The sequence below is a fragment of the Artemia franciscana genome, chromosome 3 (assembly GCF_032884065.1).
Source record: "Artemia franciscana chromosome 3, ASM3288406v1, whole genome shotgun sequence".
Lineage (NCBI taxonomy): Eukaryota > Metazoa > Arthropoda > Branchiopoda > Anostraca > Artemiidae > Artemia > Artemia franciscana.
In genome coordinates, this window is record NC_088865.1 from 130,612 (window position 1) to 147,674 (window position 17,063).

The 17,063-nt window shown below is 33.2% G+C and overlaps 1 protein-coding gene across 1 annotated transcript in view; it reads left to right on the forward strand.

Annotated features, from left to right (window-relative positions):
- The window catches only part of LOC136024714 (endoplasmic reticulum-Golgi intermediate compartment protein 1-like), a 56,873-nt gene that overhangs the window by 19,905 nt on the left and 19,905 nt on the right, over nt 1-17,063 (forward strand). Inside the window, exons 4-5 of the mRNA XM_065700130.1 lie at nt 10,002-10,133; nt 15,870-16,025. Of these exons, the coding sequence (XP_065556202.1) occupies nt 10,002-10,133; nt 15,870-16,025 (288 nt within the window). The remainder of the gene's footprint in view (nt 1-10,001; nt 10,134-15,869; nt 16,026-17,063) is intronic.

Here is a 17,063-nt window from a genome sequence, read left to right on the forward strand (position 1 = left end):
TAAGCAAGATTAAGACTAGAGACAATTTTTATGGCACTTGGTATTAACCAAGTGACATATAGCAGTCGCCAATTCTGTCGGTCTGTCTGTCTGTCTGTCGGTCTGTCTGTCCCGGTTTTGCTACTTTAGGCACTTCCAGGTAAGCTAGGACGATGAAATTTGGCAAGCGTATCAGGGACCGCACCAGATTAAATTAGAAATAGTCGTTTTCCCGATTTGACCATCTGGGGGGGAGTGGGGGCCCGGTTAATTCGCAAAAAATAGAAAAAATGAAGTATTTTTAACTTATCAGCGGGTATTTGGATCTTAATGAAATGTCATGTTTGGAATGATATTGTGTCTTAGAGCTCTTATTTTAAATCCCGACCGGATCTGATGACATTGGGGGGAGTCGGAGGGGGAAAACCTAAAGTCCCGGTTTTGCTACTTTAGGCACTTCCAGGTAAGCTAGGACGATGAAATTTGGCAAGCGTATCAGGGACCGGACCAGATTAAATTAGAAATAGTCGTTTTCCCGATTTGACCATCTGGGGGGGGGGAGTAGGGGCCGGTTAATTCGGAAAAATAGAAAAAATGAAGTATTTTTAACTTATGAGCGGGTGATTGGATCTTAATGAAATTTGATGTTTGGAATGATATTGTGTCTCAGAGCTCTTATTTTAAATCCCGACTGGGTCTGATGACATTGGGGGGAGTTGGAGGGGGGAAACCTAAAATCTTGGAAAACACTTAGAGTAGAGGGATCGGGATGAAACTTGATGGGAAAAATAAGCGCAAGTCCTAGATACATGATTGACATAATCGGAACTTATTTGTTCTCTTTGGGGTAGTTGGGGGGGGGGGGAGTAAGTCTTAAAAATTAGAAAAATGAGGTATTTTCAACTTGCGAACGGGTGATCGGATCTCAATGAAATTTGATGTTTAGAAGGATATCGTGTCTTAGAGCTCTTATTTTAAATCCCGACCAGATCTTGTGATGGGGGCGGGGAGTTGGGAGGGGGAACCTAAAACTTGGAAAACACAGAGTGGAGGGATCGGGATGAAACATGGTGGGAAAAATAAACACAAGTCCTAGATAGATGATTGACATAAACGGAACGGATCCGCTCTCTTTTGGGTAGTTGGGGGGGGGGGTTAATTCTGAAAAATTAGAAAAAATGAGGTATTTTTAACTTACGAACGGGTGATTGGATCTCCATGAAATTTGATTTTTAGAAGGATATCGTGGCTCAAAGCTCTTATTTTAAATCCTGACCGGATCTGGTGACATTGGGGGAAGTTTGGGGTGGGGAGACCTAAAATGATGGGAAACGCTTAGATTGGAGGGATTGGGATGAAACTTGGTTGGAAAAATAAGCAAAAGTCTTGCATACGTAATTTACATAATTGGAACGGATCCGCTCAATTGCGGGGGGGGGGGGGGGGGTAATTCTGAAAAATAAGAAAAATAACGTATTTTTAACTTACGAAGGAGTGATCGGATCTTCATGAAACTTCATATTTAGAAGGACCTCGTAACTCTGATATCTTATTTTAAATCTCAACCGGATCAAACGTAATTGGGGGGGGGGGCAGTTGGGGGGACCGGAAATCTTAGAAAATACTTAAAGCGGTGAGATCAGGATGAAACTGGATGGGAAGAATAGAAACCTGTCTAAGATACGTGACTGACATAACTGGACCGGATCTGCTCTCTTTGGTGGAATTGGGAGGGGGGAGGTAATTTTGAAAATTGAGGTATTTGTAACTTACGAAAGGGTGACCAGATCTTAATGAAATTTGATATTTAGAAGGATCTTGTGCTATAAAGTTTAACTTTAGGTTCTGACCTTCTCACAAGTGCCAAATGAGCTCTTGGCTCTTGGCTCTTCCGACCTCGTACCATATGAGCTCTCGGCTCTTCCGACCTCGTCCAAATGAGCTCTTGGCTCTTCCGACCTCGTACCATATGAGCTCTCGGCTCTTCCGACCTCGTCACAAGTGCCATATGAGCTCTTAGCTCTTGTTTTAAATATCTTTGTTTTGGGTTAAATAAATTATTTATCTTATTGGTCTTAAGCAGACAAGTGAGAAGGGGCATGACTGTAAGAACTTTATATGACATGGGAACGTCTTCTAATCAATGAAACTTTAGTGAATATCATGATACTACTGTGAGAAACACTTTTACTTAAGAGCTGACTTTAGTTTAGCGAATTGTCTTCAAGAACAGGTTTCCCAATTCGATAGAGTAGTCCTAATTTTGAGAACTCACTTAAATACAAACTAATTTTAAAGGCCTTCTAATGCTTTTAAACAGAACTTTAAAGAACACGTTTGTGTCTTTTTCACTTTGTATCTTTCTTTAGGGTATGCTACAATTTATTTGTCTCAATTAAAGATGCACTTAACTCTGCGCTAGCGCAACATATTCAATACGCTTTAAAAGCTTAAATAACTTTTTTAAAGTTATAAAGCTATAAAGTCTATAAAGCTATAAAGTTTATACTATAAAATAACTTTTTTATCCTATCATTTTTTATCCTTTTTTTTTCAAAAAAAAAATTGAAAATTTTTCAGGGGAAAAGTGAAGAATGAATATGAAGTGAAGGATTTCACTTCAACTTGCTTTAACAAAGTAAACAGAAATCGAAATCTTTTTTAATATTTGAGGTGCTAAACGAATGTGATAAAAAGATTCAGCTAGTCTATAAAGCTATAAAGCTAATTCTATAAAGTTTATACTGTAAAATAACTTTTTTATCCTATTATTTTTTATCCTTTTTCTTTTCAAAAAAAAATTGAAAATTTTTCAGGGGAAAAGTGAAGGATGAATATGAAGTGAAGGATTTCACTTCAACTTGCTTTGATAAAGTAAACAGAAATCGAAATCTTTTTTAATATTCGAGTTGTTAAACGAATGTAATAAAAAGATCCGGCCAGTCTATAAAGCTATAAAGCTAATTCTATAAAGTTTATTCTATAAAATAACTTTTTTATCCTATCATTTTTTATCCTTTTTTTCAAAAAAAAATTTGAAAAATTTTTCAGGGGAAAAGTGAAGAATGAATATGAAGTGAAGGATTTCACTTCAACTTGCTTTGACAAAGTAAACAGAAATCGAAATCTTTTTTAATATTCGAGGTGCTAAACGAATGTGATAAAATGATTCGGCCAGTCTATAAAGCTATAAAGCTAATTCTATAAAATGACTTTTTTATCCTATCATTTTTTATCCTTTTTTTCAAAAAAAAAAAAATTGAAAAATTTTTCAGGGGAAAAGTGAAGAATGAATATGAAGTGAAGGATTTCACTTCAACTTGCTTTGACAAAGTAAACAGAAATCGAAATCTTTTTTAATATTCGAGCTGTTAAACGAATGTAATAAAAAGATCCGGCCAGTCTCTAAAGCTAATTCTATAAAGTTTATTCTATAAAATAACTTTTTTATCCTATCATTTTTTATCCTTTTTTCCAAAAAAAATTTGAAAAATTATTCAGGGGAAAATTGAAGAATGAATATGAAGTGAAGGATTTCACTTCAGCTTGCTTTGACAAAGTAAACAGAAATCGAAATCTTTTTTAATATTTGAGGTGCTAAACGAATGTGATAAAAAGATTCGGCCAGTCTATAAAGCTATAAAGCTAATTCTATAAAGTTTATTCTATAAAATAACTTTTTTATCCTATCATTTTTTATCTTTTTTTTTTTTTTAAAAAATTTGAAAATTTTTCAGGGGAAAATTGAAGAATGAATATGAAGTGAAGGATTTCACTTCAACTTGCTTTGACAAAGTAAACAGAAATCGAAATCTTTTTTAATATTTGAGGTGCTAAACGAATGTGATAAAAAGATTCGGCCAGTCTATAAAGCTATAAAGCTAATTCTATAAAGTTTATTCTATAAAATAACTTTTTTATCCTATCATTTTTATCTTTTTTTTTTCAAAAAAAAATTTGAAAATTTTTTCAGGGGAAAATTGAAGAATGAATATGAAGTGAAGGATTTCACTTCAACTTGCTTTGACAAAGTAAACAGAAATCGAAATCTTTTTTAATATTCGAGGTGCTAAACGAATGTGATAAAAAGATTCGGCCAGTCTATAAAGCTATAAAGCTAATTCTATAAAGTTTATTCTATAAAATAACTTTTTTATCCTATCATTTTTTATCCTTTTTTTCCAAAAAAAATTTGAAAAATTTTTCAGGGGAAAATTGAAGAATGAATATGAAGTGAAGGATTTCACTTCAACTTGCTTTGACAAAGTAAACATAAATCGAAATCTTTTTTAATATTCGAGTTGTTAAACGAATGTAATAAAAAGATCCGGCCAGTCTATAAAGCTATAAAGCTAATTCTATAAAGTTTATTCTATAAAATAACTTTTTTATCCTTTTTTTCAAAAAAAATTTAAAAATTTTTCAGGGGAAAAGTGAAGAATGAATATGAAGTGAAAGATTTCACTTCAACTTGCTTTGACAAAGTAAACAGAAATCGAAATCTTTTTTAATATTCGAGGTGCTAAACAAATGTGATAAAAAGATTCGGCCTGTCTATAAAGCTATAAAGCTAATTCTATAAAGTTTATTCTATAAAATAACTTTTTTATCCTATCATTTTTTATCTTTTTTTTTTCAAAAAAAAATTTAAAATTTTTCAGGGGAAAAGTGAAGGATTAATATGGAAGTGAAGGATTTCACTTCAACTTGCTTTGACAAAGTAAATAGAAATCGAAATCTTGTTTAACATTCGAGTTGTTAAACGAATGTAATAAAAAGATCCGGCCAGTCTATAAAGCTATAAAGCTAATTCTATAGAATAACTTTTTTATCCTTTTTTCAAAAAAATATTTGAAAAATTTTTCAGGGGAAAAGTGAAGAATGAATATGAAGTGAAGGATTTCACTTCAACTTGCTTTGACAAAGTAAACAGAAATCGAAATCTTTTTTAATATTCGAGGTGCTAAACGAATGTGATAAAAAGATTCGGCCAGTCTATAAAGCTATAAAGCTAATTCTATAAAGTTTATTCTATAAAATAACTTTTTTATCCTATCATTTTTTATCTTTTTTTTTTCAAAAAAAAATTTGAAAATTTTTCAGGGGAAAAGTGAAGAATGAATATGAAGTGAAGGATTTCACTTCAACTTGCTTTGACAAAGTAAACAGAAATCGAAATCTTTTTTAATATTCGAGGTGCTAAACAAATGTGATAAAAAGATTCGGCCAGTCTATAAAGCTATAAAGCTAATTCTATAAGGTTTATTCTATAAAATAACTTTTTTATCCTATCATTTTTTATCTTTTTTTTTCAAAAAAAAATTTGAAAATTTTTCAGGGGAAAAGTTGAGGATGAAGATGAAGTGAAGGATATCACTTGAACTTGCTTTGACAAAGTAAATAGAAATCGAAATCTTTTTTAATATTCGAGTTGTTAAACGAATGTAATAAAAAGATTCGGCCAGTCTATAAAGCTATTCTATAAAGCTTATTCTATAAAATAACTTTTTTATCCTATCATTTTTTATCCTTTTTTTTGTCTAATATTTTAATAGTTGGAAATAAATACAGTTTGTTTGTTTCGGGAATGATGCGAAAGTAAATGATTCATTGGTTAATTAGTTTTATTATTTAGTTTTTATTTATTGCTCCGTAATCTGGTTTATGGAAAGCGCATTAGTGAAAACCCCATGACTCAAAATGTAAAGAACATGTGAGACATTTGGTCAAATTAAAAGGACTTGCTACTTAAAGGATTGTTTGATGTGCTGCGTGCTGATTGTTTGATGTAAATAGTAAATAGTAAAATAAAATAATCGTTTACAACAAAAAATGGCAATAGTAAATAGAAAAATAAAATAATCGTTTACAACAAAATGGCAGCATTTTGTTTAATGCGTTCCTATTTTACGCCAGCTTTTGGCGAAAAATAAATCGTATACTAAATAGTAAAGTAAATAGTAAAAATAGTAAATAGTAAAATAAAATAATCGCTTATAACAAAAAATGGCAGCATTTTGTTTAATGCGTTCCTATTTTACGCCAGCTTTTGGCGTAAACTAAATCGTATACTAAATAGTGAAATAAAAATAGTAACATAAATAGTAAACAGTAAAAATAATAAATAGTAAAATAAAATAATCGTTTACAACAACAAAAAAATAGCAGTATTTTGTTTAATGCGTTCCTATTTTACGCCAGCTTTTGAACTAGGAATTCCTACTGCATTTTTTACATAAATATAAAGTGTTTTTTTTTCACCGAACTGTTATGACAACCGACGGTTCAAAATAAAATCAATAGATTGTTTAACCTAGATTTAATATATAGCAAGACATTCTTAGCTTCTAGGCTCATGTATGGGATAGTAACAAAAGTAGTTTCAAATTAATTACAAGATTTGTCTCCTAACTTAGACGGGACACTAATTTTGAAAATGTGTTATACAAATGGTATTGTTACTTGTCATATATAAAATAAATTATAAGTTTAATTAGACATTGTTTGGTGATAGCCAGTCAGGCTCGGGAGGTTCCGATAAGTGTGCTAGAAGAGGATGCGAAATAATTGCAAATACTTTATAACGACAGGTGTTATGACAACCGAATCCGTACCATTAATTTCAAGTTGAATTCTATCGAAGACTCTAGCAAAAACGGTACTTATAAATTGTTAAACTAGTAGGTGCAAGGTACTGACATTAATTTTTTCTTCTTTCTGGTGTTAACTCTTGAGTTGGTAGAAGGAGGTAGAAGATGTTGGTGCTTGGGACAAGAAAGGAGAAACTGCCCGACACGTATTATCAGCAGAAAGCAGTGATCTTGGAGGGTTTTATTCTTTAAAGAATCAAGAGTAGATTATGATTATCATATTTTTTCCGAAGATATTTAGCTGCTCTTTTAACAACTCCTTCCACATCCTTACTTAGATATTTATTGTTACGAATCTGAGGGACCCAACGGGATATGCATATTTTAGTTGTGGATGCATGTGCGTTAGATGTGCTGTTCTTAGCTGTTTGACCGGGAGACCCAAGCGGTGTATTGAAATAGAGAAATGGATTACCCTGTTTCCTTTTTGAACTAGTACTTGAACAAGTTCACTAAAGCAGCAATCGTTGTCGGAATTAACTCCAAGGACTGCCTGAGGAAACTAGCAAAAATCAGGAAAGATGGAAACGATGGATCACGAAAAACCACCGATGTTACGGCATCTCCAAAAACCAATGTGTCAAGGTTACCTGTGGCCTTGGCAAAAACTGGGTGAGTTGGTACAACTAAAACATCGATGAAGATGATGAAGAAGGGTCTAAGATTTGCGATTTGGAATGTATATTCGTTAAAATGTGACAGGATGCAGGCTTTTACAGTCAAAGAAGTGTACCGATATAACCTAGAAATTATCTGCCCTGTATGCCATTTTGAGCTGATTGATCAGGAGACCCAAGTGACGCATTGAAGTGCCATGTTTCCTTTTTGAACTAGCTCATGAATATATTATGATCACTAATGCAGCAATTGTTGCTGAAATTATTTCTTAGGAATGTGTGCTGCAAGAAGCGAAAACCAGGAAGCTAAATCTCGTTTTAGGGGACTAAATCTTAAAATTTTAGTTTTGCTTCTGTATACCCGAAAACTATATGTACTATATTCTTCTTTGTATTCTGCTAAAACTACTACTACTACAACTAACAACTCACTACAGCATCGATCTGCCTGAGGCCAACACAGCTACCCACGCTCCTCCTCCATCCCAATCTATTCAAAGCCTCGCTCTTTACGCCCTCCCAAGAAGTTCCCATTAACCTTAAATATTTTTTTGTGACATCCTCCCACCCCAACCCGGGATGACTTGCTTTCTGTTTAGCCCTAGATGAATACCCGAAAAGAACAATCCTCGGCAATCTGTCATCCTTCATCCGCAGAACATTTCCTAGCCACCTCAACTTTTCTCTCATTATACTCCTGGAAAGCGGGATTGAACCACACTTTTCGCTCAGCCTGCTGTCTTAAATACGGTCAGTCAGCCAGGTACCCAAAAAAAATCCGTTGGCAATTTCTTTGGAAAACATCCAGCAAGCATTCATCCTTTTTTGGAGCGCCTATGCTTCAGAGCCATATTTGACCACTGTCATCACTGTAGCTTCAAGTATTCTAATCTTGGTTTGCAGACTTATCTTCCTATCCTTCCAAACCTTTGTCCGCTGTGAAAGAAACACCTTGAGCCTTCGCTATTCTACTTTTAATATCTTCACTCCGCCCATCGTCTGCACTAATAATACTACCTAGGTAAGTGAAGCTGTCCACTTGATCAATCTTTTCGTAACGCAGCGTTACCTTGTCATCTTCACTTATTCCTAGCCTTACCGACTTAGTCCTCAGAACATTAATTTTTAAACTTAGTTTATCACCCTGAAGTTGCAAAACCTCTAAAAAGCTCATTCATTTTGCTCATCTAGGATACTTAAATCATCAGAACAATCTAAGTCCTGGAAATGTTTTCTTTCTTAATTTGATTCCGTGGTCTCTCATTGCCTTTCATGTGCTCCTTAAGATAAAGTCCATCAAAATTATGTATATAAATGGGGACAGAACGGAACCCTGCTGATTGGGGAAGAGTCCTTTTTCTTGCGACAAAATGTTTGCTGATAATCTGACTAATTTGAGTGGTTTGCGATATTGCCAATTATTGCATTGGTTTTGATATGGCAAATTATACTTATTTTCAGTATTGAACGTGGCAACACTGGTGATAATCTGACTAGTTTGGGTGTTCTTCTATTCCCATTTTGACAAGTAGCAATTCCGACAACGGCGTCCTGGCCTGTAAAGTTGAATCTATGGATGTATAACAGTTGTGAGACAAATCTATAATTTATGTTATCCATTAATTTATTAAACAGTTAATATATAATCATTGACGCATTGAGTTAATTTTTAAAACTATTTCATTGAAGTGTTTTTTCATTAATTTAATAATTCATAGTAGTAAATTAATTGTGTATTACTTAAAACTACATAAAAAAAAGTCTATTAAAGTACCTGTGTAAGCATGTTCTTACAATTATAAAATACAAATATTAAAAATCATATATTCCTTCAAGACTACCATAAACAACTGTAAAAATCAAGATCTAGAACCTGTTTTCTTTCAGATTAGGGTTTAAAGTAAGGGTGCGCGGCAAAACTTAGTTTTGGGATTTGAATAGAAATGATTAAATATTTATAGAAAGGATTAGTTGTTTATCGCTTACTAGCTTACCTGTCGCGTGTGGCTGTGATTAGAGCTTTAAACTTAAAAGTATTTGAAAAATTTGATTAAGATTGTTACCCAACCTACGGGTGTTGTTGCGCGAAAATATTTGAAAGATTAACAGTGGCTTTGGGAGGGGGGGTTAAATTTTATAAATAAAATCTTAGAAACGATTAACTGCTCCTCAGAGTCCTGTAGTATGTTCTTCCACTATTGCCAAATTTCCATGCATTTCTCCGTATCCAGTGGGGCTTATGGGATTTGAACACACTCCTTTCTCCCCTGAAATTTTTGTCTGACTCGTAAAAAAGTAAAAAACATGAATAAAAACAAATTTTTGATGCGTTTTTAAAGTTTTTCCTTTTTAACCCCCCCCCCCCCCTTCCGAAAAAATTATTTTGTCGATCTAGTTAAGTCACGACTTTAAGAAAGTTTTTAGGGCCTTAATTTTTGAAAAGTATTTTTCTTATGAATGACTTCACAAATACTTGGAATAGTTATAATGGATTTTGCTGAGTGTTTGTGCTAAATGTTTTAAAAAGCATATTAAAATTTCATTGGATTGTCGATAGTACGTAGTAATTTGTTGGTAAAGGTTTTAATTGTAGTTTGTTGTTATGTTAAAGTAATTTGTTGCAAGGTTTGCCAAGTAAAATAAAATGAATTTTGTGAAAGAGATTTGAAAAATTGTCTTTCTTTTTACCAAACAAAGCTTGGTACCCTCGTATCTATTGTTTATTTGCGTGCTATTTACTGATATATCTCTGTAGTTGTTGGTCTGGACATCCAAGATGATTCGGGTCGTCATGAAGTTGGTTTTATTGAAAACACGAATAAGCGACCCATCAATAAAGGAGAAGGATGCAATTTCGAATCTACCTTCTATGTTAACAAAGTGCCAGGTATGTCTTGCCTTTCTACAATAATTCAGTAAGAGTTGACACCGGTTTTCATAGCCATGGGGTATGATTGAAGGGTTGGGTCTATTGGTAATATGAGTTTCATTCTGATCTATGCGCCTTATAACACAAAGCCTTAATATGTGTGAAGCCATATCCAGAATTCTTCTTTTTAAGAAGCACGGAAATTAAAAGTTGATGGTTAAGATGCTGAAGAACATCAACGTCTTGTATCAGGGGCGGATCTTGAGCAAACTCTTGGGGAGGGGGAATGAGACAAAATCGCCAATAATTGACTTAACCTCTTGGGAGGGGGTCTCTTAGGCCCTCATGGATCCGCTAGTGTCTTGCATCGATCAGCAGCATGGGAGATAACTTAAAATAGACAATTCAGACTCGGTTATGATTTACCTCACAAAATTAACCATTTTATGTCCACGCGTAAAATTGAGTCGGCAAAATGAAAGATTGGATTTCTGGCAAATTCCCCCCGTGTAAAATGTCTACTAAAAAGTTCACCCCCTAAAAACTTTCCTCCCCATGGAAAATTGTCCCCTTGGAACCCCTCCCCCCAGTAGAAAATATGCCCTCCCCCCAAAAAAGTGTATGAATACCTCCCAATAACAAATACCACACATAAACAATGGGCACATTTTATAACTAAAAACCTTTCTCCAGGAGCTCTGGGGGGATTTTTTTTCTTCACAAGTATAGCTATTGGATCTTTCAAATATGCTGGACAGAATAGCTGTCTCAAAATTGTTATCGGATGATTTTGGAGAAAAAGGGGCGTGAGAGGGGGCCTAGTTGCTTCCAATGTTTTTGGTCACTTAAAAAGGGCGCTAGAACTTTTAATTTCCATTTGAATGAGCCCTCTCTCAATGTTCTAGAACCACTGGGTTGGTGCGATCACTCCTGGAAAAAAAACTATTAAACACTCATTCGTGATCTTTCTTCTGGCAAAAAATACGAAATTGCACATTTTTGCTGGATAGGAGCTTGAAAACTATTTAACAGGATTATCCTGAATCTGGCGGTGTGCTTTTCATTCGTTTTTTTTCACTTGTAGGGGGGGGGGGGGTGTTTTCCCCTTTTTCACAAATGAGGTAAATTTTCTAAGGCTCGTAACCTTTGATGATTAACATTAATTTAATGAAATCTATATATATATATATATATATATATATATATATATATATATATATATATATATATATATATATATATATATTCGGAATCAGCATTGTAAGCCCATTATTTGATATATTTGTTGGCGTCGCAATTCTGTTTTTAGAGTTTCAATTGCTATTTAGCCACATCGCTCCTTACTTACAATTCGTTACCACGAACTGTTTGATATTATACAATTTTCCTCTAGAATTTTATTGATGTTTGAAGAAGAGAGAACTGCCTTTAACAAAAGAATGAATATTGAAAAAGTACCTCATGGGTACAACCAACGTATTCAGCTGACGAAAAAAACTTTTTAAAAAGCTTATAATTAGAGTTAATATAAAGCTTACATATATAATTACGAACACATACAAAATTATAGGAGCCTAAACTTTGGGTCTGCGAACTGCTTAATTTTGCGATGACTTTGTAGTAGTAGCGACTGTACTACTGAAAAAATAATTCAAATAACGTTCCGGAAAAAAAGTGACGAAAAGTTAAATATTGCAAACAATTTTGAAGGTTTACAATATAAAATTATAATTGCAAACAATTATAAAAGCTAATGTGGCTAAGGTTTGCCTCCGCAAGACGTAGAGACAAATATGCAACGAGTTTGTAGCAGTATCGGCTGTGATTCTGAAAGAATTTGAATAATTTAAAAAAATTGGCAAATGTACCAAAAAAATCTGCTAATAGTCCTTAGAAAATTTGCAAAAAGAAATTTATCGCCAAAAATTGTGAAGGTCTGTAATATAAGCTAAGGCGACTAAGCTCAGCATGTTGCTAAAATCGGTAACGAGTTGTGACTGCAATAGTTGAAAAATAGAATTTGAATAGTTGTTTGAAAAAATTGGATAAGTAATTGGCGAATTGGCAAAAAGAAAACCCCAAAGGAAACCTGCAGTTGTAATTGTTAGATGTAACGAACTTAAGGATTAGCTCTTCAACAAAAAAAAATCATAAATAAATTATCACACAAAGATACCGAAGGAAATAAAGTAAAGCATCATTCCAAAAAAGCCCCTAATAGGTAGGCTAGCCTATTTTTTCCTAATTTGAGCGTAAATGCCAGTAGAAGAGTAGGAAGTCTACCTACTGCCAATACCATAGCGCTTTCTACAATCAGACTACTAGAACAAAATTATAGATGGCTTCCTAGTCTGTAATATAAAATTATAATTGCAAATGCAAATAAAAGCTAAGGTGACTAAGCTCAGTAGGTTGCCTCCGCATTTTTTTTGCAATTATATTAAATATTGTTGTTTTAATCATTAAATTTGTTTTGGACTTAGCTGAACATTCGAGAGATGCAGCGAGAGTGGAATGTGAACAAGGTATGCAACGTGAAGTTATTGCTGTTATCATAGGAAATAATCAGCCTCCATAGCTGACAAAAAAAAAATCATACCTTCAGTTCCAAATACATCTTTAGCTTAATAAAATATTTGTTAGAAAAATTGAAAACCTACTATAGGACATTCCATATCAGGCATAGAATAGGGGGTTATGTAAAACAAATATAATAGAAAAAATAATAGCTAAGAGATAAATCATAAGTAGTTGTTTATATTTATTCTATGATTATCAGAAAAGAAATAATATTTGATAGAAATGATAAATAGGAAATAGAATCAATATTCTGATAGTTTGAAATTAAAATTGCTTGTTTGTTTTTGTGGCGTGAAAAAAAAAAAAAAAAAAAAAAAACAGAAGCTCGTCAGGGTGGAAACGAAAAAACACTTAAGCCATCTAGCTTTGACAACTATGTTTGACTCAAAGCTGTCGTTGAATTTTTCTCAGGTACTCTAAGATTAAAAGAGAGTAAAGGAATAGATTTTTTTCACTAGTAGGGCTACTAGCCTGTTTAACCTATCAGAACTTTCTCAAGCTACCCTAGGCATTCTTTGTGTAGGCTGGATTTCGACTTTAAAAATAATTCCCTTAGATGGGGTTTCCAGCTGGTGGTTTCAGTGGTGCAGTTTTCATTTTGATCCAACACTATGGTTTCAGCAATACCATGTCCTGGAATTTTGTTTTTTTTTTGGGGGGGGGGGGAAGGGGTTCTTGTTCTAGAATTTTTACAAAAAAGCCTTAAAAATGAATTAAATTTTTATTAAATGTATTTTTGTTACTTTTCTTACGATATGAGCAAAATAAAAATTCAATAATTTTGTTTTTGCAATAAATTTTTACCATTAAGATTTACGGAAATAACAGTTACCATTCCTGAATCAGCTTCAAATTGAGACTCTCCCTCACTTGATAGGCTCTTTTCAAGAGATGTTTTTAAATTTTTTGGTTACTATGGGGTAGATTTTGTTCTTTAATAGGTTGCATCTGACGTTGCAACTATGAGTAATTGTTGAAACAAAATGATGATTAATTGTAATTGATTATTTATCATTTACAGGTAAATTTTTGTGTATAATCACTGTAGAGATTTTTACTTTAATTTAATGAAGAAACAGAGAAACGTTTATTTCTTTTCATTTATTGAAAAGACTTATTTTATGTGTCTGTGGTAAAAAAAAGAAGTATTTTGGCTGGATTTTTATAAACCTCTTATTTCATCTTACCTGAATTCATTTCGTTTTCTGTGGAAAGGATGAAGATAATTTATTTTTCTGTATTTAGAATATTTAAAACACTATTTTACCAAAAAATAATGAAATCCTACATATAAAATAAAATACATAAATTAAAATTTATTAAAAATAATAAAGTAAAATAAAATGTTATTAAAACCATTAAAATAAAATGATGATTTTCTTCCTTAAATAATGAAATTTGGCCCATAAAATAGAATATATAAAATGAATTTTGTAAAAATAGTAAAATAAAATAATTACACATACAAGAAAAGATTAATAAAAATAAAATTATTCTATAAACGAAATAAAGAAAATAGTTTCTTTTAAAAATGATAAGTTTTTATCGTGCTTTCAATCGAGCAGTTTCACGAAAGTTCTCTATTTAGTTTTCAAACAGTTCGTGGTAACGAACTGCAGTAAGGAGCGACCCGGTTCAATAGTAACTGAAACTCTAAAATACGGAATTTTTATAACAATAATTACATCAAAAGAATCGCATTTTAATGCTGATTTTATTTGCTGCATTTAATGCTGAATCGCATTTAACGAAATAAAGAAAATAGTTTCTTTTAAAAATGATAAGTTTTTATCGTGCTTTCAATCGAGCAGTTTCACGAAAGTTCTCTATTTAGTTTTCAAACAGTTCGTGGTAACGAACTGCAGTAAGGAGCGACCCGGTTCAATAGTAACTGAAACTCTAAAAAACGGAATTTTTACAACAATAATTACATCAAAAGAATCGCATTTTAATGCTGATTTTAAATATGTAAGTTTCATTAAGTTTCAAATATTAATTAGTTGCAATAGTTAGTTAATGATTAGTTTGCATGCTAGGTTTTAGCACAGGACAACAGAGCTTGTATATGTTATTTCTATCCTTTACTTTATAGTCTAAATTAAAGTAAATTTGCAATTTACTGCAACTATTTATTAGTTGCATTATTTAGTTATTTATTAGATAATCCCATCAAAAGTTACGAGTCTGAGAATATTTGCATTATTTTATAAAATAGGGGAAACACCTCTTAAAAGTCATAGAATCAAGCGTATCAGAGGACCCTACAGTAGAAGTTTCAAGCTCATATAGACGCTTTCAGTGGGATTTTTTGGTTGGGGGGAATGGGTTAATGGGAGGGGGTTATGGGGGGGAACTTTACATGGAGGAATTTGTCACGGTGGAAGAGAATTTCCATGAAGGGGGTGCAGGTTTTTTTTCAAGAGCAATGAAAAAATAAATATGAAAAAGTTTCTTCAACTGAAAATAAGGAGGAGCACTAAAACCTGAAACGAACAGAAATTATTACGCACATGATTGGGTTCACCTCCTCCTAATACTTCACTCTTTACACTAAAGTAATTTTATTGATTTCAACTATTTATTCTACGGCCTTTGTGATTCATTAAAAGTTCTAGTTGCCTTTTTAAGTAACCAAAAAATTGGAGGGTAACCAGACCTACTCCCACGCTCCTTTTTTTCGAAAAATCGTCCGATCAAAACGATGAGAAAACCATTTAGCCAAAAAGAATAAATTAATCTGCAAATTTCCTTTTAATTATTCATGTGCAGAGCCAAAGTCAAAACATGCATTAATTCAAAAACTTTCAGAAATTAAATTAAAAAACCCGGTTTTTTTTTAACTGAAAGTAAGGAGCCACATTAAAACTTAAAACGAACAGAAATTACTCTGTATATGAAAGGGGCTGTTCCCTCCTCAACGCCCCGCTCTTTACGCTAAAGTTTTTTACTGTTTTAAAAATTAGAGTTGTGAGAAAGAGTCAAACTTTAGCGTAAAGAGCGGGGCGTTGAGGAGGGAACAGCCCCTTTTATATACGGAGTAATTTCTGTTCTTTTTAAGTTTTAATGTCGCATCTTACTTTCAGTTAAAAAAAACTGTTTTTTTTTTATTTAATCTATGAATAGAAGTGAACAATAAGGTTTTTTTTTTAAATAATAGGTAATTTAAATTTGCAGGAAATTTCCATATATCAACTCATTCAGCTGGTAGTCAACCAACTAGTGCAGATTTTGGTCATCATATACATTCCCTCCGTTTTGGATCCCTCATGCCTAGTCATATCCCTGGGAATTTTGACACTTTAAATGGAAGGACCAAGGTGGATCAGAATGGTATACTTTTTAAAATCCTTTTCCCAAGGTGGATCAGAATGGTATACTTTTTGAAATCCTTTATTGAGTGGATGAGAGAGAGAGAGAGAGAGAGAGAGAGAGAGAGAGAGAGAGAGAGAGAGAGAGAGAGAGAGAGAGGTATATTATTAAATACAAGAAAATACAAAATAGAATTCAAAATTGAATCACAATACACTTACACTTATTCCCCCTCGAGAGGCTGCATGGCCAGGGATACAACGGGGATAAAAAATTCAAGCAACAGCTACAATATAAGCAATATTTATAAGAGGAATGCATTATAAGCAAAAAAAAAAAAAAAAAAAAAAAAAAAAAAAAAAAAAAAAAAAAAAAAAAAAAAAAAAAAAAAAAAAAATAGACAGCATCCCTGAAGCCTGAGAGTCAAGCGCAGAGAAGACAGCCACACACCATAAACAGAACACAGGGGACATCAACTCCTCAGGGGGAGGTGAACCCTCTCTCTCTCTCTCTCTCTCTCTCTCTCTCTCTCCTCTCTGTAAGGAGTAGCAGTTGCGACTAGTTGCAGTAGCATTAGTAGTGACCCAAGTTGCTACTCTTAGTTGCTATTCTTAGCAAATTGCTACTCTTAGTTGCGTTTCAAGTTCCTACTCTTAGCCGTTCCTGAGATATCGCGGATTTCTCCTTTTGATAACCTAAACGCACATAAAGTCTTTTGATTTAGTTCAGTAATTCTCTACGTTTCACTTTAATACCTTTGATTTTTTGGCTCACTCAGGATTAAACTATGCCCCTTTCCCAATGTTAAATCCTGCGTGCAAACAATAGGCAAATTGCATAATTTATCACTCTTGCCCCAGGGGCTGGGGGGCATGACTTCCCTAGAGGCACAGTTATTAGACCTTTGAGTATTTTGAACAAAATGGCTTTTTCAAAATTATAATCACTGTTAGGGCATCTGAAAAGGGCGAGGAAGCTGATTTTCCTCTATTAATTCTCCAAACACCCTCTCAAAATGCCCTGAAAGTTTCGACGTAATTATCTCAGCTGTTGATGTTG